The 14,812-nt window shown below is 40.7% G+C and overlaps 1 protein-coding gene across 11 annotated transcripts in view; it reads left to right on the forward strand.

The window, feature by feature from the left end:
- The window catches only part of map2 (microtubule-associated protein 2), a 93,145-nt gene that overhangs the window by 58,802 nt on the left and 19,531 nt on the right, over positions 1-14,812 (forward strand). For 7 of the 11 annotated variants that reach the window (XM_061054206.1, XM_061054205.1, XM_061054207.1 and 4 more), the window contains 5 exons: positions 3,573-3,662; positions 4,840-4,914; positions 7,755-7,970; positions 9,587-9,880; positions 11,548-14,691. In XM_061054206.1, the coding sequence (XP_060910189.1) occupies positions 3,573-3,662; positions 4,840-4,914; positions 7,755-7,970; positions 9,587-9,880; positions 11,548-14,691 (3,819 nt within the window). The remainder of the gene's footprint in view (positions 1-3,572; positions 3,663-4,839; positions 4,915-7,754; positions 7,971-9,586; positions 9,881-11,547; positions 14,692-14,812) is intronic. The other 4 variants (XM_061054208.1, XM_061054212.1, XM_061054216.1 and 1 more) reach the window with 4 other exon arrangements.

The raw sequence follows: 14,812 nt of genomic DNA on the forward strand, positions 1-14,812 counted from the left end.
GCTATTGTGTGATTCAGACAAAGACTTTATGAGCTTACAGAACTACTCTTCCTGAAATGGCATGAGCCCATTTCTACTGGTCCTCTTATTTAAACTAAACATAACTTTTGCATGAAATGATGTACGGAGCTTCTCCTTGATCATCAGCTTTCTTATAAAAGTTGGTCAGCAATATTAGGATATATTTTCAGTCAGCATCTCTGCATGAGTGTGTTTCTTTCTTTGAGAACTTTTGGAGATGATTTCATTCAGTAAGCTGTTTTTTGTGTGCTTTGTAGCTCTAGAGATTAGAACTCCTGTCTGAACAACAAAGAACATTTGACCTATTTAACATATTTTACGTAAGCAAAGGTGAGTGTTTTGAAGTTGTTGTTTAACCGAGAAAGTTCACACAAATCGACAGTTTTAAGGTGTTAGGTGCTGTTTTTAGTTGTTTGATGTCACATCCATTGATTAGAAGTCAACGTTTACACTCTTTAGCCCTTCTGTAATTATTGGATGACAGGATTTTGCATGGCTGCAGTGAATAGGTGGTTGACGTTGGTTGCACTTTGCTATTGAAAATGGGAAATGGTTGCTTTGAGTTGGTGAGTGGGTTGTGTCAAGTGTTCCAGGAAGAAGTGTGTACAAGTATGTGTGTAATTGCATGTGTGTGTATGCCAGCCAGCTTGTTTTGTGTTGACGCGTGGGCGATGCTGGATAGAATAAGGTCCTGAAACAGCAGCCGTAGAAGCATCACACCGTCACCCAATCCCACATAACCACTGTAACTATGCAAATGAAAGCTGGTTTGATTAGAGCTCTGCACCCCTCTGTGTGCCAGGCAGTATTTAAAATGATCCAAACATATAGACAGGAAGACAAATGCAAGCTTAAATCTACAAACCGTTAGAGAAGATAACTTATTCCTGTTTGCCCCCTCAATTTGAGACCAAAAAAAATCTAAATTAAAAAATGAGTTCACTCATTGTCAGAGCTCATTTCCTTTTTTATTTATTTCTGCAGGGATGGTAAGCTTTAGCCTTTTACCCACAGCGCTGTCCTCATTTAGCTCTGGCTGACCACCAGTTTCACGCCATCAGACAGCACTGGCCGCTTTCTTTTAACGGTTTAACCCTTTGCCTCTTCATTAAGCAACATTTCAGGTTATATTTTTTAGATTACCCAATCAGGAAGCAGATATGCAGGTCAACCAGCTGGTTGACTTACCTGTTTAGGGTTACTTTAGGCATGAATGGATTTCTTTCATTTCTGCAACAAAATGTTTAGTTTTTTCATATATAAAACATCACAGAGAGTAGAACTTGTTAAAATAACCCATCATTTATTTAACAAATTGAATGAGTAGTAATGGTTAGAAAAGGTGAACAAAATAAGAAATTAGTGACTTGATCCAGGCCGTTTGCGTAGACTGGCAAATCAAACGAGCGGTTGACCATGTTTTCTGAGGAATCGTAGATATATATTTTATTGTCAAATTTATTTCCTTCAACTAAAATATGATCGTTAGAGGGTCTATAAATGATATGTGAAAAGATTTTTTTTTTTTTCCCGGACGTTTGAGATTTCTGAGGAGCTGTTCAGTGCAGAGTCACTACCGGTATTTTCCACAGTTTTAAGACAATGATAATTATGTACAGCAGTGCCACCCATTGGACATAATCAGGGTTACATACACTATTCAATGAGGTGAATGAGGATGAACAGCCAAAGATAGGTTTTCAGAGTTTTAAATACAGCCATATGGCGGTGGAAAAAAGGTCAACCACGTGGTTACAATGCAAGTCAAAGGGTTAAAGAAGACAATGTTGCATCTTTGAATATCTCATTTCACTTTAATAACTTTGACAGCTCAGTTTGACGAGTCATAAGTAAAATCCATCTCATGAAATTAAACAGTTCTGTTTTTAGCATTTCTTTTAGCTGTTTTTATTTAGTTTTAGATCCGTAATGAGTTCCTTTTTCTGTTCTGCTAATGTTGCAACCTTTGATCCACCAGAAGGTTATTACTTTATTTTAAATAAAAGAAGGGCAGAATTCAAACAGGAAGTAAAGTACTCTCTATTGTAATCATATGACAGCGTGTGTGTGTGTGTGTGCGTGCGTGTGTGTGAATTATGATCTCTGAAGATCAGTGATCAGTAAAATGCAGATATTCCTGAAGCTTTAAAGAGTGCACTTTCCTTATAAATAACAAAGCATACCATGATTAAAATTATACAACAAATACATTTTGAGAAATAAGATCCCACACTGTTCGGTCTCTTCTAGTTTCAGCTTCATTTTTAGTCTGCACTTGTTTAATGAAGCTGCGTTTCCATGGTGACACTCATAGCCTCCCCCAGCAGCCCTAGCTTCCCTGCAGGTATGGAAACAATTTCAGCTCCCTCACACTGGCTTTCATTTCAGGTTAGGACAATATGATTTAAAAATAATCTTTTATGAAATGAATGGAAAATGATACCCTTATTTTGAGAAAAATATGAACATTTTCTCTGAAAGTGGACTTAGTAATAGGGTGGGTTTATATCTCCTTTACAAGATGATTGGAGTTGATTTGATTCTCTGGGACTGCGACTCTATTCAGGGACAATTCATTCAAATATAGAATGATTCGGTGCGTTTTGAGACGGTATTTTTCGATTCAACCTTTTCTGATAAATATTGATAGGCTCACCAATGTTACTGAGAAAACAATAATTGCCAATGTGTGATTTGAAAATAACGTGTTTATTACTTTTTCAATAGACAATAAGAAATACCTATGCCTACTGTACAGTACCTGCAAATATTCAGACATGTACTTGATGGGAAGTCTTTTTCATAAATCCATACCAAGGTATATGTACTTACTAACTCAGAAATCTGAGATCTTCTGTACATCTAACTTCATGTGCTTCTGCTTACACTAAGAACAAAGTATTTAATTCCCTCAAGAGGCAAAAATTAAAGCTAATTTAACTATAACTGGAGATGGAAAAATAAACAATTTGATATAGGTATGTGTGTCTGCTCAGATGAAGATCAATGCGTTTGTGGTAAATTATTGTAAAGAAAACAATGAAGACACCATTGTTTGTGTCCTCATAATTTCTCTGATTGTCACATATAAATTGCACATGATGTTCAAGCATTGTTTGTGATTGTAACTCACTCTGCATTTTTAACTTTAATTTAACTTAAATGGATTAAATGTATCTGCTACGCACTTGGAAAGATTTGTCTTCTTGTAACGGGACTAATAGGCATTAACTATGTCACAAAAACAGTCACTCCCAAATACACCATTGGGTTTGACAGCTTCGCCATCCAACAGGCTGGCCATGACTCCAGGATGTTGGCGAGTTGGGGCCAAAGAAAGTGTCAGAAACCCACTGCCTCCTATTATCACCAACAGATAGCTGCCAAGCTCGACAACATTACCCTGAAAAACTGCAACAGTCAGTGATTCACTGCAGCTTTTTTCACATACTGTCTTTGAATTGAACCTAAATTAATTCCTTCCCCTTTGTCTAAATGTTTTTTTTTTATATAATTAAGTTGATTTAAATGTTATTTGTACCTTTGTTCAGAGCAAGTGTCAGCACGGATCGTGCAGGAAGTGACAGCAGAGGCAGTGGCAGTATTAAAGGGAGAGCAGGAGACTCAAAGGCTGCCGTCAGGTAGGCATAACACACACACACACACACACACACACACACACACACACACACACACACACACTTGTTAAAAGCTCTTATCTACAGCATTATTTCCTCCATCATGTGGTCACAGGAGACTGGAGCCTTTCAAGCATTGGATTGGACGGGGTACATACTGATAGGTCTCAAGTCTTTTGAGAGTCAGTTGTTCACCTATAGAACTTTCCTTACACTAAATATCACACTCACAAGCAAGGTCTGAAAATTCTAAATATTGGAAAGACAGCATGTTTACAAAGTCAACAAAATACCAAGCAAGCATACAACAAGCTCAGCAGAGCAGAGACTGGGTAGAGATTATAATAATCCCCAGCTACATTTGAGCCCAAACTCAAAACCCTTAAACTCTTTTTTTGCAAAAAGGCTGTCCAGGTGAGTGTTGCAGCAATATTGCAGAGCATCAACAGCTTGTAAAAACCACCAAATTGCATATGGCACAAAAATGTTTTGCAGGATGCTTTGCAATTGAATGCAGGGGGAAGAGTAAGTCAGTTGAATGTGGATGTTGTCATACTGAGCTAACTCATACTCTCTGCTGCATGCATTTACTTATCAACAATAGGAGAAGACATGAGTAAAAACTAAACATAGGTTTTTCTTTATGACAATTAAAGATATTTAAAATTTGGAAAATTGCCTCGAGTCACCTGAGTCGGTGTCATATGGAGCAAAGGCAATTTAGAGGTGAGGGAGGAACAGTCAGAACGATTTTAGTAAATCAGAACTTTATCCTCAGGTCTTCATTTCTGCTGTGATGAAGGGACTTTAAACTACGTTGGCAGCTTCTAGTAAAACACACCTGGAACTCAAACTCAACTGTCTTTTAAGGTGTCGATAAAACAAGCATCAGGTTTTAACGAGGAAGAACCAAATGTGAATAAAAAAGATTATGTGAGATTTTTCTGCATGTTTTTTTGTGTATACTGACCAACACAAGTCAGACAATGCCATAATATTGCAATGAGAAGTCCAGATATAAATTTGTTGTGCAATTTAGCTGAGTGACTGTATGACAGGGTTGCATTTGCTGTTGGTTCCTAAATCATTTTCAGCTTATTGTTCATTTCATCTTCTGTAAAAAAAAAAACCTCAATTTTTTAAACATGTTTTCTCCATCTCACTGTGTCTTCCCCCATAGTTGAAGACACCACAAATTTGCCTCCCTCTCCTCCCCCCTCGCCTGCGGCAGAACACTTTGGTCCTCTGGAACAAGGTAGGCCAAGAAAACAAGGAACAGAAGATGCATTAACGAGAGTACGCCTCTAATGGAGGAGGGTGTGTCTTCCGTCTTTCCCATGACTGAAGCTTCTTAAGTTTTCTAATCTGCACCACATTGGGGCACAGATGTGGCTCCGGGGCATACGTTTACATCCCCTCTCTCAGAACAGGCACCACCTTCATGAGACAAACCACTTATTGAAAACATGTACAAACAGAAGTTGCAAAAAGCAGGAACATGTTCTCCATTATTCAAACATCCATTTCTTCTGAAATCCTTCTTCCTCCTCCTTATCATACACCTGGAAACGGATACAATTTGTATCTTCTTTGTCATCAACCATTTTTCTCTGAAAGAAAGAAGAGCTCAAACGCATGACCACCTTGTTATAACAAGTGTGCTCTTTTTTTATCATCATCTTCCTACATTTCCCTTTCTAACCTCTGCACATTGCAGTCACCTCACATACTAATATGACAGCCAATTTAGGTGACCCTTTAACTTCACGTTGTCTGTCTTTTTGGTTGAATTATGTAATTCATTTTGCATGTCTATAATCATGGTGTGTTTTCCTATCATAGTCCACTGTCAGTCTTTTTTGTATGTGTTCTGCTGTGGCTACTAATTAGAGCCTTAGCTCTTTCAAATTGCTTAAAGCCAAGAGACTCTCTGGCTAAGATTGAAGACAAGTTAGAAAATTATCTTATATTAGCATTTTAAATATGCTGTCTAGATGAAACAAATCATTCTGATAGGCTAGTAAACCTATCTGGGGATTCAGGCTCAAACTAGGTGTATGATGTGATTAAAAAGATAATGTGTTTAAGATTTAAAATGTCAAGTAAGTTTGAAAGGGATGGATCTTAATGAGGAGTGTCTGTAGGCGGATCAGCCATGCTCCAAATACAGATTGTTGGTTTCATTGACATTAGCATTATAACAACATTACTTGTGTGTAGTATACGAAGGTAAGACTGATATTAGGGTTCAAAAGTCTTCATTAAGAAGTTCACAGGTTGTTTTTTTCTTGACCAGGCAGACTAGTATAGAGCTTAAATTGGTTGTCAAGTTGTTGTTTTAGTGGTGATGATACAAGTAAGAACTATAAGGACCTTAGAATGTAATTTATTTTTTTAACTACATAATGGTTTTCAGTTTGTGTTGAAATCATGAGTAGTTGTTGTATTTGGCTGAATGCCAGTGTTGGTTAAGGTTGAGAGGTTAATTAAGATAGTGGCAGAAAAATACTTGTAGATTGTCATACTGCTGCATCAGCTGCTGTATAAGTGCTATAACCGCTGTAAGTGTTCAATTACTCCTCGTGTTGAATGTCTTTTAGGTCGAAACAGTCCTGCGTGAAACCGTTTGTACTCATTTTGTTTGTCTCAGAGTATGGCTGGCCCCCAAAGCTTTGTCACCTTTGATTTGCTTGTCAATGTCTCCTTGTCAATGTCTTGTCTTATATTTGTCTTGCTCACAACCAAGCCTTGTCCTCTCTTACATTCCCCTCTCTGGTGATTCTCTCTGTTGCCTATTTTAAATTTTTTTCTTTTTTTTTCTCCTTAACCTTTATCTCCCTTTTCACTTTAAAAAATGTCCATTGGTAAAAGTAATAGTAAGCAAGTGAAGAGTTCAGTTATCAGTAAACAAGTGTATCTTAGGTATGCATGAAGGATACATCTCCAAATGGGACACAAATGTCAACTTTGGACTCAGGATGAACTTGGATTAATCAGGTTTTTGTTGTCCAAGGTCAAGGTCACTGTGAGAGCTCTTTTGTCCCGTTTTTGATATTTTTGTTGCAGCTGGAAGAAAATGTATTACATCTAGTCCATTTCATTTTGGCAATAGAATACTACCTTTCCCTTGTGCTTCCTGTCAAATACCTTTTTGTTCTGCTGTAAGATATAGAACTAGATCTCAAGATGTGGTCACATGGTCTTAACTGCATGTCACAAGTCAATTGAGGGCTTTTTCCACCCAAAGTTGCTTGACTTTTCTTAATTGTGTTTAGGGTTTAATATGAATGAAACCAATTAGTGTCACCTCCCAGCCCTTTTGAAAGTCAGGTGTGCCTGCATTCGGTGCACTTCTGTTGAAAAGGATGGTTTAACCTTCTCTCTGTAAAATGTGCTTAAACCCACACAGGCCGCTGTGTATATTTGGCAATATGTGGATCTACTGCTGTGAATCCCTCCGCAGCACAAACAAAAATGATATCTTGTCCTTAGGAGAGAGGTTTCTCACACTTACGCTCGAGGCACAGTAGCATCACTTCCCTTTTTGGCCAGTGTAGCGCTTAAGCAGGAATCTCCCTAAGGTAAAGCAGGGCAGGGAGAAGGCTTGTCCTTGTCTTTTGGCAGCCCCAGAACTGTTAGTCAATACTGAAAGTAGTCCAATAAAGTCAGGCAAGCTTGACATATCCACATTTTTCTTTTACTATTAACAAATATATGTCACTGAAGATACTTAGTGTGCGTAACAAGGAGAGGGGAAGAAGTTATGAATCTATCTAGGTAGGCACAACTTACATTTTACACACACTAATTGCTTGAAGTGCAATTTTTGCTGATCCAATGTGGAGGCTGGCCTTCAGAATGATAACTGTGTCAGTTGGGACATGACATAGTCAGTTGTTGTTTTGCTGCAGGTCTAAGATAGGGACCTTAGTGTTGTGTTTAATCTACTTTTACATGGACATTCTTTGCTGTTTTTGTTTTTTTCTTTTATTGTTTCCGTTTTCTTTCTTATCTTTTCTTCACTCCTCGCTCTCTTTCAGTCCCTGTGTCGAGATTTCCCTGCAGTTCTTCTCCTTGTGTCTGTCTTGTTTGTAGATGTAGGGGATGAGGAGGAGGCGGGGCCTCTCCGCCGCTTCCAAAATTCGCGGGAGAGGTGCAAGTTCCTCGCCCCCTCCATCTCAGTTTCCGTGCCTGAGGACGACCCCTACCACTCCGACGAGGAGTACTATGATCACCCATTGTTCAGCCCAGAGTGGACGCACTCGGGCTCACGCCCCACAGGGCAGGCCGTGGCCTTTAGACAGATTGAAGGTGAACCACGCATGGTTCCTCTTTCTCATGTTCCCCTCCATTCCTCTCTCTCTATCACTCTATTTCTTTCCTTTCTCCTTTTAACAACTTCCCTTCCTTCTTCTGTGATTTGACCTTCTCACTCCATCCCTACCGTCTCTCCGTCCGTCCGTCCGTCTTTCTTCGTCAGTCTTGTGTGTGGTTTTGTGTCCCTGTGAGGTTTGTTTTGCTCTAAACTTGAGCAATTTCATATTTGTTTAGCAGTCATATTTCTTTATTTTCAAGTTTCACCCAAAGCCATTGCTACCTGTGGTTGCCATGCCGTTTAGCCCAACACATAGCAGTGCTGTCTTTTAAGTAGGACAATGTTTTTCCTTGTTATTCATTCATTGTGATTCATTCAGTGGCTGCACAACACTACAGTTCTCATCAGCAAGACCACATGGCCACTAAAAATCTCTTTTGTGACATCGGTTCATGTCCAAACGGCTTTCATGTATTTTCAGAAATAGAGTGACTCAACATGAATCTTCCAGAGTTGAGGTTATTCCTCAAGATGCCCCCTACCCTCTTAATCATGCTGCTCCATGTCAAGCCCCTTACACTCCTCTTTAACTATTCTCATAAGTTCACTGTGACATCAAGAAAGACTTTCAGCTCCCCACACTCACAAAGACTTACATTTAAAAAACATCTTCTACTTTATTTTCTTTAAACACAAGACATAGCCAGCGTCTTTAAAAAAATGAATTCTAAGATCTACATAGGTAACCTTGGACCTTAGTGTTTTATGATTACACAACTATACAACCTTGCCTTCTGTTTTATCCCTGAAAAATCATTTGGCTGTGAAGCTTTAATATCAGATATAGAAGATAATGTAATGTCTCTGTATTCTTTCAAAGCACCCCTTTATTTAATTACATTTCTCAAATACCTGTCACTCTTTTTGAGACTAAGAATGCAAAGAGAGGGATGAATCTCTAAATCACTTATTCCATCCATCTCTTTTTTAAAGGCTAACCAAGACAACGATTTGATGTATTATCAAAAGCTCTCAACGCAGCTACATTAAGATCATTAAACTTTAAAAAATCTTCTGAAGTGCATAGAAACTCAGATGTTTTGTGAATAGTGTTGCTTCAACAATTGCACAATTTTAGATTATGACGTGCCATTACTTCAGCACGGTTCTGTTTTCCTGGAACAACCTCAGTCACCAATGATTGTGTTTCATTCCGGGTTGCTGTAAAGGTGTGTGAAGGAGAAAGAGAGAAGAAAAGTACTTTCAGATTCTTCACAAAACAGATTATTCTTTAATAGCGATAATAAAAATAAAAAGATATTGAGAAATTAAAGAATTTCATGTGTGACTCCTAACAGTATAGATTGATAGTTTTAAAGTACTTGGTACACTAATAACTAAAATAAGACATGAAAAGAAAATCAATTCAAAACACAACACACACAACAAGCTGTACTGTATGTAATGTACCTATATGTGTGAACAGACAATACACTTTAGTTCATCTTTTCCCAGAGCTGGAAGTGTCCCATCATAAGTTGTGTTCTCATAACCCAAGTCTGTGTTGCCTGTAGTATTGATGTGTCCCCCTCTCACCCTGTTTTATGAGAAGAAGAGACCATGGAAGCTCTTACAGCTGAATACGAGGAGGTGGAAGAGGAGGAGGAGGAGGAGGAGGAGGAGGAGGAGGAGAGTGCAGAGGCAGCAGAGTCCGAGACAGCTCTTGATGAGCAGCAGTGGAGCGGGGAAGAGCCCGAGCTGGACAGCCCCCAAGCTGAGCCCTTAGAGCAGGCAGAGTCCATAAGTGAGGCCCAGCATATAGACCTGGAGCCGGCAGAAGCAGCTATTGTTGCTGCAGAAATCTCTATGGAGGAGGAAGCAGAGGTTGAGGAGAGCCCTGACACAGGTGTGTCCTGCCCTCTGCTCTCCCTGCCTGCATGTAACTGCATTGTTTCTTTATAACAAACCTATAAGCGTATGACATAAGCATTATGATTGAGGTGGAATGGCAAGTAATCCTCTCTGCGCTCTGCTGTGGCTGCAAGGCAACACAGGCTTGATGGTGAAAGAGTCATATTCTTTTAACTTAACCTGGTTTTATTATGTTCTATCTCCGCGCTTGTATTTTCTTTTTTGTGTTGTGGTTTTTCGGGGCTGGCCATTTCGCAATTTATAATATAGTGCAGATGTGCTGAATGTGACCGCTCTTTTTTCACCGGCTTTAAGCTTACAGGTTTTTTTTATTGTAAATACATGGCTTTGTGGTGGTGTGGCAGTGATATGACCTTTTTCCTAACTTTGAATCAAACTTGCTCAATCATACCTGATTAATTACTTGTGTTTTATCACAATTCTGTGTATATTATATGCAAGGGATTTTATGTTGGCTGTCTCATATTGAGTGATGGTGAAACTGTCTCATCAACTTTATTACATTGCCAGAAAATGTCAAGGTCATATATTTTTGTTATTTTACTGCATTTATTGACAATGTAAGTCATTTCTGTCATTCGCCAGAGAGTTTCTTCAAGGGATACTTCACCAGTTGAAACATTAATTTGTATTGTAGTAGAAATTCAAATAAATTTTGAAGTTGGTGCCTTCTTGACCGAGAAAAGGCAGAAAGTGTCTTTTTGGCTCATGTGGATGAAAGACAACAACTCCCAGAATGCACAGCTCCGCCCAAGCTCGAGCCGGCCCCCGGCTCCTCGTCGTCACTGCCGCTGACAGGCAGGTCTTGTGGCTCGGCTACAGCAGCTAACCCCTGTTCCTCCATCAGCCTCAACTGCTCGTCGCTATATTGCAGAGATATCCCTGAACATCCGATTCGAAGACCTTCAAAATCCCCTTCATCCATATCAGTTTGAACCCACTGATCTGTAATAGGTCTGTAGCTTCAGTGGGTCCCACCCCCTATGGGCGGGTTGAATACGTGAGGAACTAGTAAGTAGATGTACTTTCACCCCCTCTAAACAAAGCAGCCTCCTATGACGCAAAATGCCGATTTTTGCGTCATCGGAGGCTCCTTTTCAGAATAGAAATACGGAGCTTTCCCTTCTAAGGGGAAAATGAGGGCGGGATGCACGACCATTCAAAAATACTACCAGGTTTCTAACGATACAAAGCTTAATGCAAATGGCTGAAGTATCCCTTTAAGTATTTGTGAATATTTAACAATATAAATTTGATCACATTCTCAGAAAATATCAATGTACAAACAAAGATTGACAGAAATGCTATGTTGCTAGTAACATATGTTTTGAAGAGTTGCATGGATATCCATCCCATCTACTATTGCCCTTTTTTTACCCATAAATCAGCATCACAGCCTCATGCCGATCCGTCACATGCCATATTTTCATCCATCTGTGAATTGGTGGACCCCATAACTCCGTCGTACTTCTTCAGTGATGGCCATATCATTGTGCTGTAAGTTTCTGAGGAGAGTTTTGCCTGTTTCTGTTCTCTTAACGGCTTTTCGATTCCTGGCTCAATATTTATTCCACTCGCAGCATGCCAAAGCATTACTTTTCAACAGTGATAAGAACAGCCAACTTACAGATGTCGTTTCAGCTTTGAAGATGGACAAAGAGGGCAGCGAGAAGAGTGGTTCCATGAGCCCAGACAGCATCGGATCAGAGAAACGTCCAGATGAGTTATTTGAGCCCCAGGTCCAAGGGTTCTTTGCCGGTGAACGAGTTGTACCAGAGAGCCCCACCATGGATATGCCATCCTTTGTACCTCCGAATGTCCAAAACCAAGCCAAAGAATCTGCAAGATCACTAACACTTCAGCCTACATATGGTGAGCCGATCACAGTGTCAGAGAAACAGCCATCAGTGGAGGTGGTAGAGTTCAGTAGCCTTGGTTCTCCCTCTGCTTTCTCTTCAGTGGGAGACAAAGTTCAAGGAGCAGACCAGACGAGAGATGAAAGAGACCGATCTGGCATGTCAGCTTATTTTGAAACATCAGCAATGGAGGTTGATGAGGCTCCACAGTGTAAGGGCGAGGGCTACTATGAACTGAGCAGAGCTGGTGAGGAGAAAGGTGATTCCAAGCCTCATGAAATCAGCTACCACACACTAGCTGAAGCCCAGAATAAACCTGAAACTAAAAGTACAGAAGACAGTAAAGTGTTTACTCTTCCTGATAGGAGCAGTGATTGCAGGCTTTCTCCGGGTAAACTGGCCTTGGAGCAGAGGAGTTACTCATTGAATATCACCATTGGAACAATGGATCAAGGTGGCCAAGGCAAACTTAGAAATTTCTCCCCACTAGCCACTGATATCATGTCCTACACTAGTGGAAGTCTCGATGAGTCAGCAGACTACCTTCCAGTCACTACACCATCAACGGAAAAGCCTCCATCCTTCCCCCCATTGATCTTGGAGACTGCTGCTTCCGTCACTTCAGATTCATCATCTCCTCCAAGGACCACAGAAACAGTTTCAAAACCCAGCCCTGAACCAGAGTCGCCAGAATCGCCGCAGCCCCTTCAAGGTGCCTATAAAAATGGCACAGTGATGGCGCAAGACTTGCCTGAAATGCTTGACCTTGCTGGTACCCGTTCCAGACTAGCATCAGAAAATACTGAACCAGATATGTCACGAAGAAAGTCAATTCAAGCTGAGGCTCTTGCTTTTACCGATGACCCACTGGCTGGCTTTGTTTCTGGGGAACATAGTCCTGGGGCCAGAAAGAGTGATAGCCAGCTGGAAGAGATGGGCTACTGTGTCTTCAGTGAATATTCGGGGCCAATGCCGTCACCTGCAGATGTGTTCAGCCCTACAGACACTTCTGCACAAGTCTTCACCCATTCTATCCTGCAGGAGAAAGTGGCTGAGCAGGCAAGGAAAATGGCAGTCAGAGACTCATCTGTGGAGGACAATGTTCAGCCATCAGGCGACGCAAACATCAGTGAAGAGAAAGGTCAGATGCAAGTAGCGAGAAAAGATTCTGCTGATGAACAGGCCGCAAAGGTTGATGATTATCAGCTAAATAAACCTGAAAGTGAGACCCTAGCTATTCAGCTCAGTGAGGCTTTCATAACTCCAACAGTTACAGTGACACTAGAAGAAGGTGGGAGATCAATGAGTGACATTGAAAGGCAAGCCAGTGGTGAAGGCTCAGCATCAGAAACTGAGATTGCTGATTACGAGAGGCAAATCCGCAAATTGGAGATGGAGGACAGGCCACTCAGTATGGAGGAGGAGAGAGAACTCCGGGAGCTTCGGGAGAAGGTGAAGTTAGTCCACCAGGAGGCTTATGAGGAAGTGGATGCCGAAGATGTGTATCAGCTGACTGGTGTGGCTAAGGACAGAATTGCAAGGCCTGTCAAAACTTCACCTGCTTCATCTGTTGAGAGCAATATTGATGATGACAAGTTGCTCTCTCCAGTGCTCTCACCTTCCAAGCTTAAACAAAGAGAAGTGTATGGTTCCCCGAAAAGAACACCTTCACCAGTGTTTGGAATAAACAAAGAGGAAAAAGAGAAAGAGGTTTCAGAAAAAACTAATATCGAAGAAAAAGAAGCAGCAGAAAAGAAAATAAAAGAAGAGAAAGAAGAGGCAGAGAGGAAAATTAGGGAAGAGGCAGAAAAGAAAGAAAATGAATTGAAGGAAAAAGAAGAAAGGGAAAGGCAAGAGAAAGAAGAAGCAGAGAGAATACTGAATGAAGAAAGAGAACGGGAGAGAGAACAGAAAGAGCAGGAGATGAAAGAAAAGAAGGAGAGAGAAGAAAAAGAGAGAGTGGAGAGAGAGATGAAAGAGAAAGAAGAAAAGGAGAAGAAAGAAAGAGAAGAGAGGGAAAAGGTGGAGAAAGAAAAGAAGGAAAGAGAGGAAAAAGAACAAATTGAAAAAGAGTTGAGAGAGAAGGAAGAGAAAGAAAAGATAGAGAAGGAAGAAAAACTAAAGATAGAGAAGGAACTGAAAGAGAAGGAGGAGAAAGAAAAGATAGAGAAGGAACTGAAAGAGAAGGAGGAGAAAGAAAAGATAGAGAAGGAACTAAAAGAGAAGGAGGAGAAAGAAAAGATAGAGAAGGAACTGAAAGAGAAGGAGGAGAAAGAAAAGATAGAGAAGGAACTAAAAGAGAAAGAGGAGAAAGAAAAGATAGAGAAGGAGGAGAAAGAAAAAATAGAGAAGGAAGAAAGAGAGAAAGTGGCTGAGATGCAGAAAGGGGTTGCGGGAATGCCTGAGGGAGAATCAAGACAACCAGAGGAAAAGGAAACCACTCAGTCCATGGAGAAAGAGGCTGAAAAACTTGCGGAGGCTGAAAAGGAGCAAGGGAAAGTTGAGACAGAAATGTTAGAGAAAGCTGGAGCAGGGGCTGCTGTCGAAAAGGAGATGCCAGAGACTCACGCTGCCATCGAGTCTGTGGTGACAGTTGAAGATGATTTTATCACTGTGGTTCAGACCATCGATGAAGCAGAAGAACCGGGACACAGCGTTCGTTTCTCTGCTCCACCTGAGGCACCGGCCACTTGTGTTGCTGGCCAGAAAGAAGTAGAAGAGGAGGAGGAGGAGGAGTCTGTCGAGTTTGCCCAAGAAGCGGACATGGAAGCTGCCAGTCTAGAAGAGGTTGGTGATGTTCCTGAGACCCCTGCCTCCCCTGAGAAGGAGGGTCATCCCATAGAAACAGAAGGACCAACAGAAAGCTACGATAGAGATGAAACCACAATGGACGACTCCATCTTGGACAGCTCCTGGGTTGACACACAAGGTGAGAACTCTTGGTGATGGTGGGTCACTTTAGATGGTTACCTTTTTATGTTATCCCTGTTCTGCTTGAAAAAATATATACTGTATATAATGACAATGTTCCATATTTTTTTATGTACTCT

This window comes from Labrus mixtus, chromosome 13, assembly GCF_963584025.1.
Source record: "Labrus mixtus chromosome 13, fLabMix1.1, whole genome shotgun sequence".
Lineage (NCBI taxonomy): Eukaryota > Metazoa > Chordata > Actinopteri > Labriformes > Labridae > Labrus > Labrus mixtus.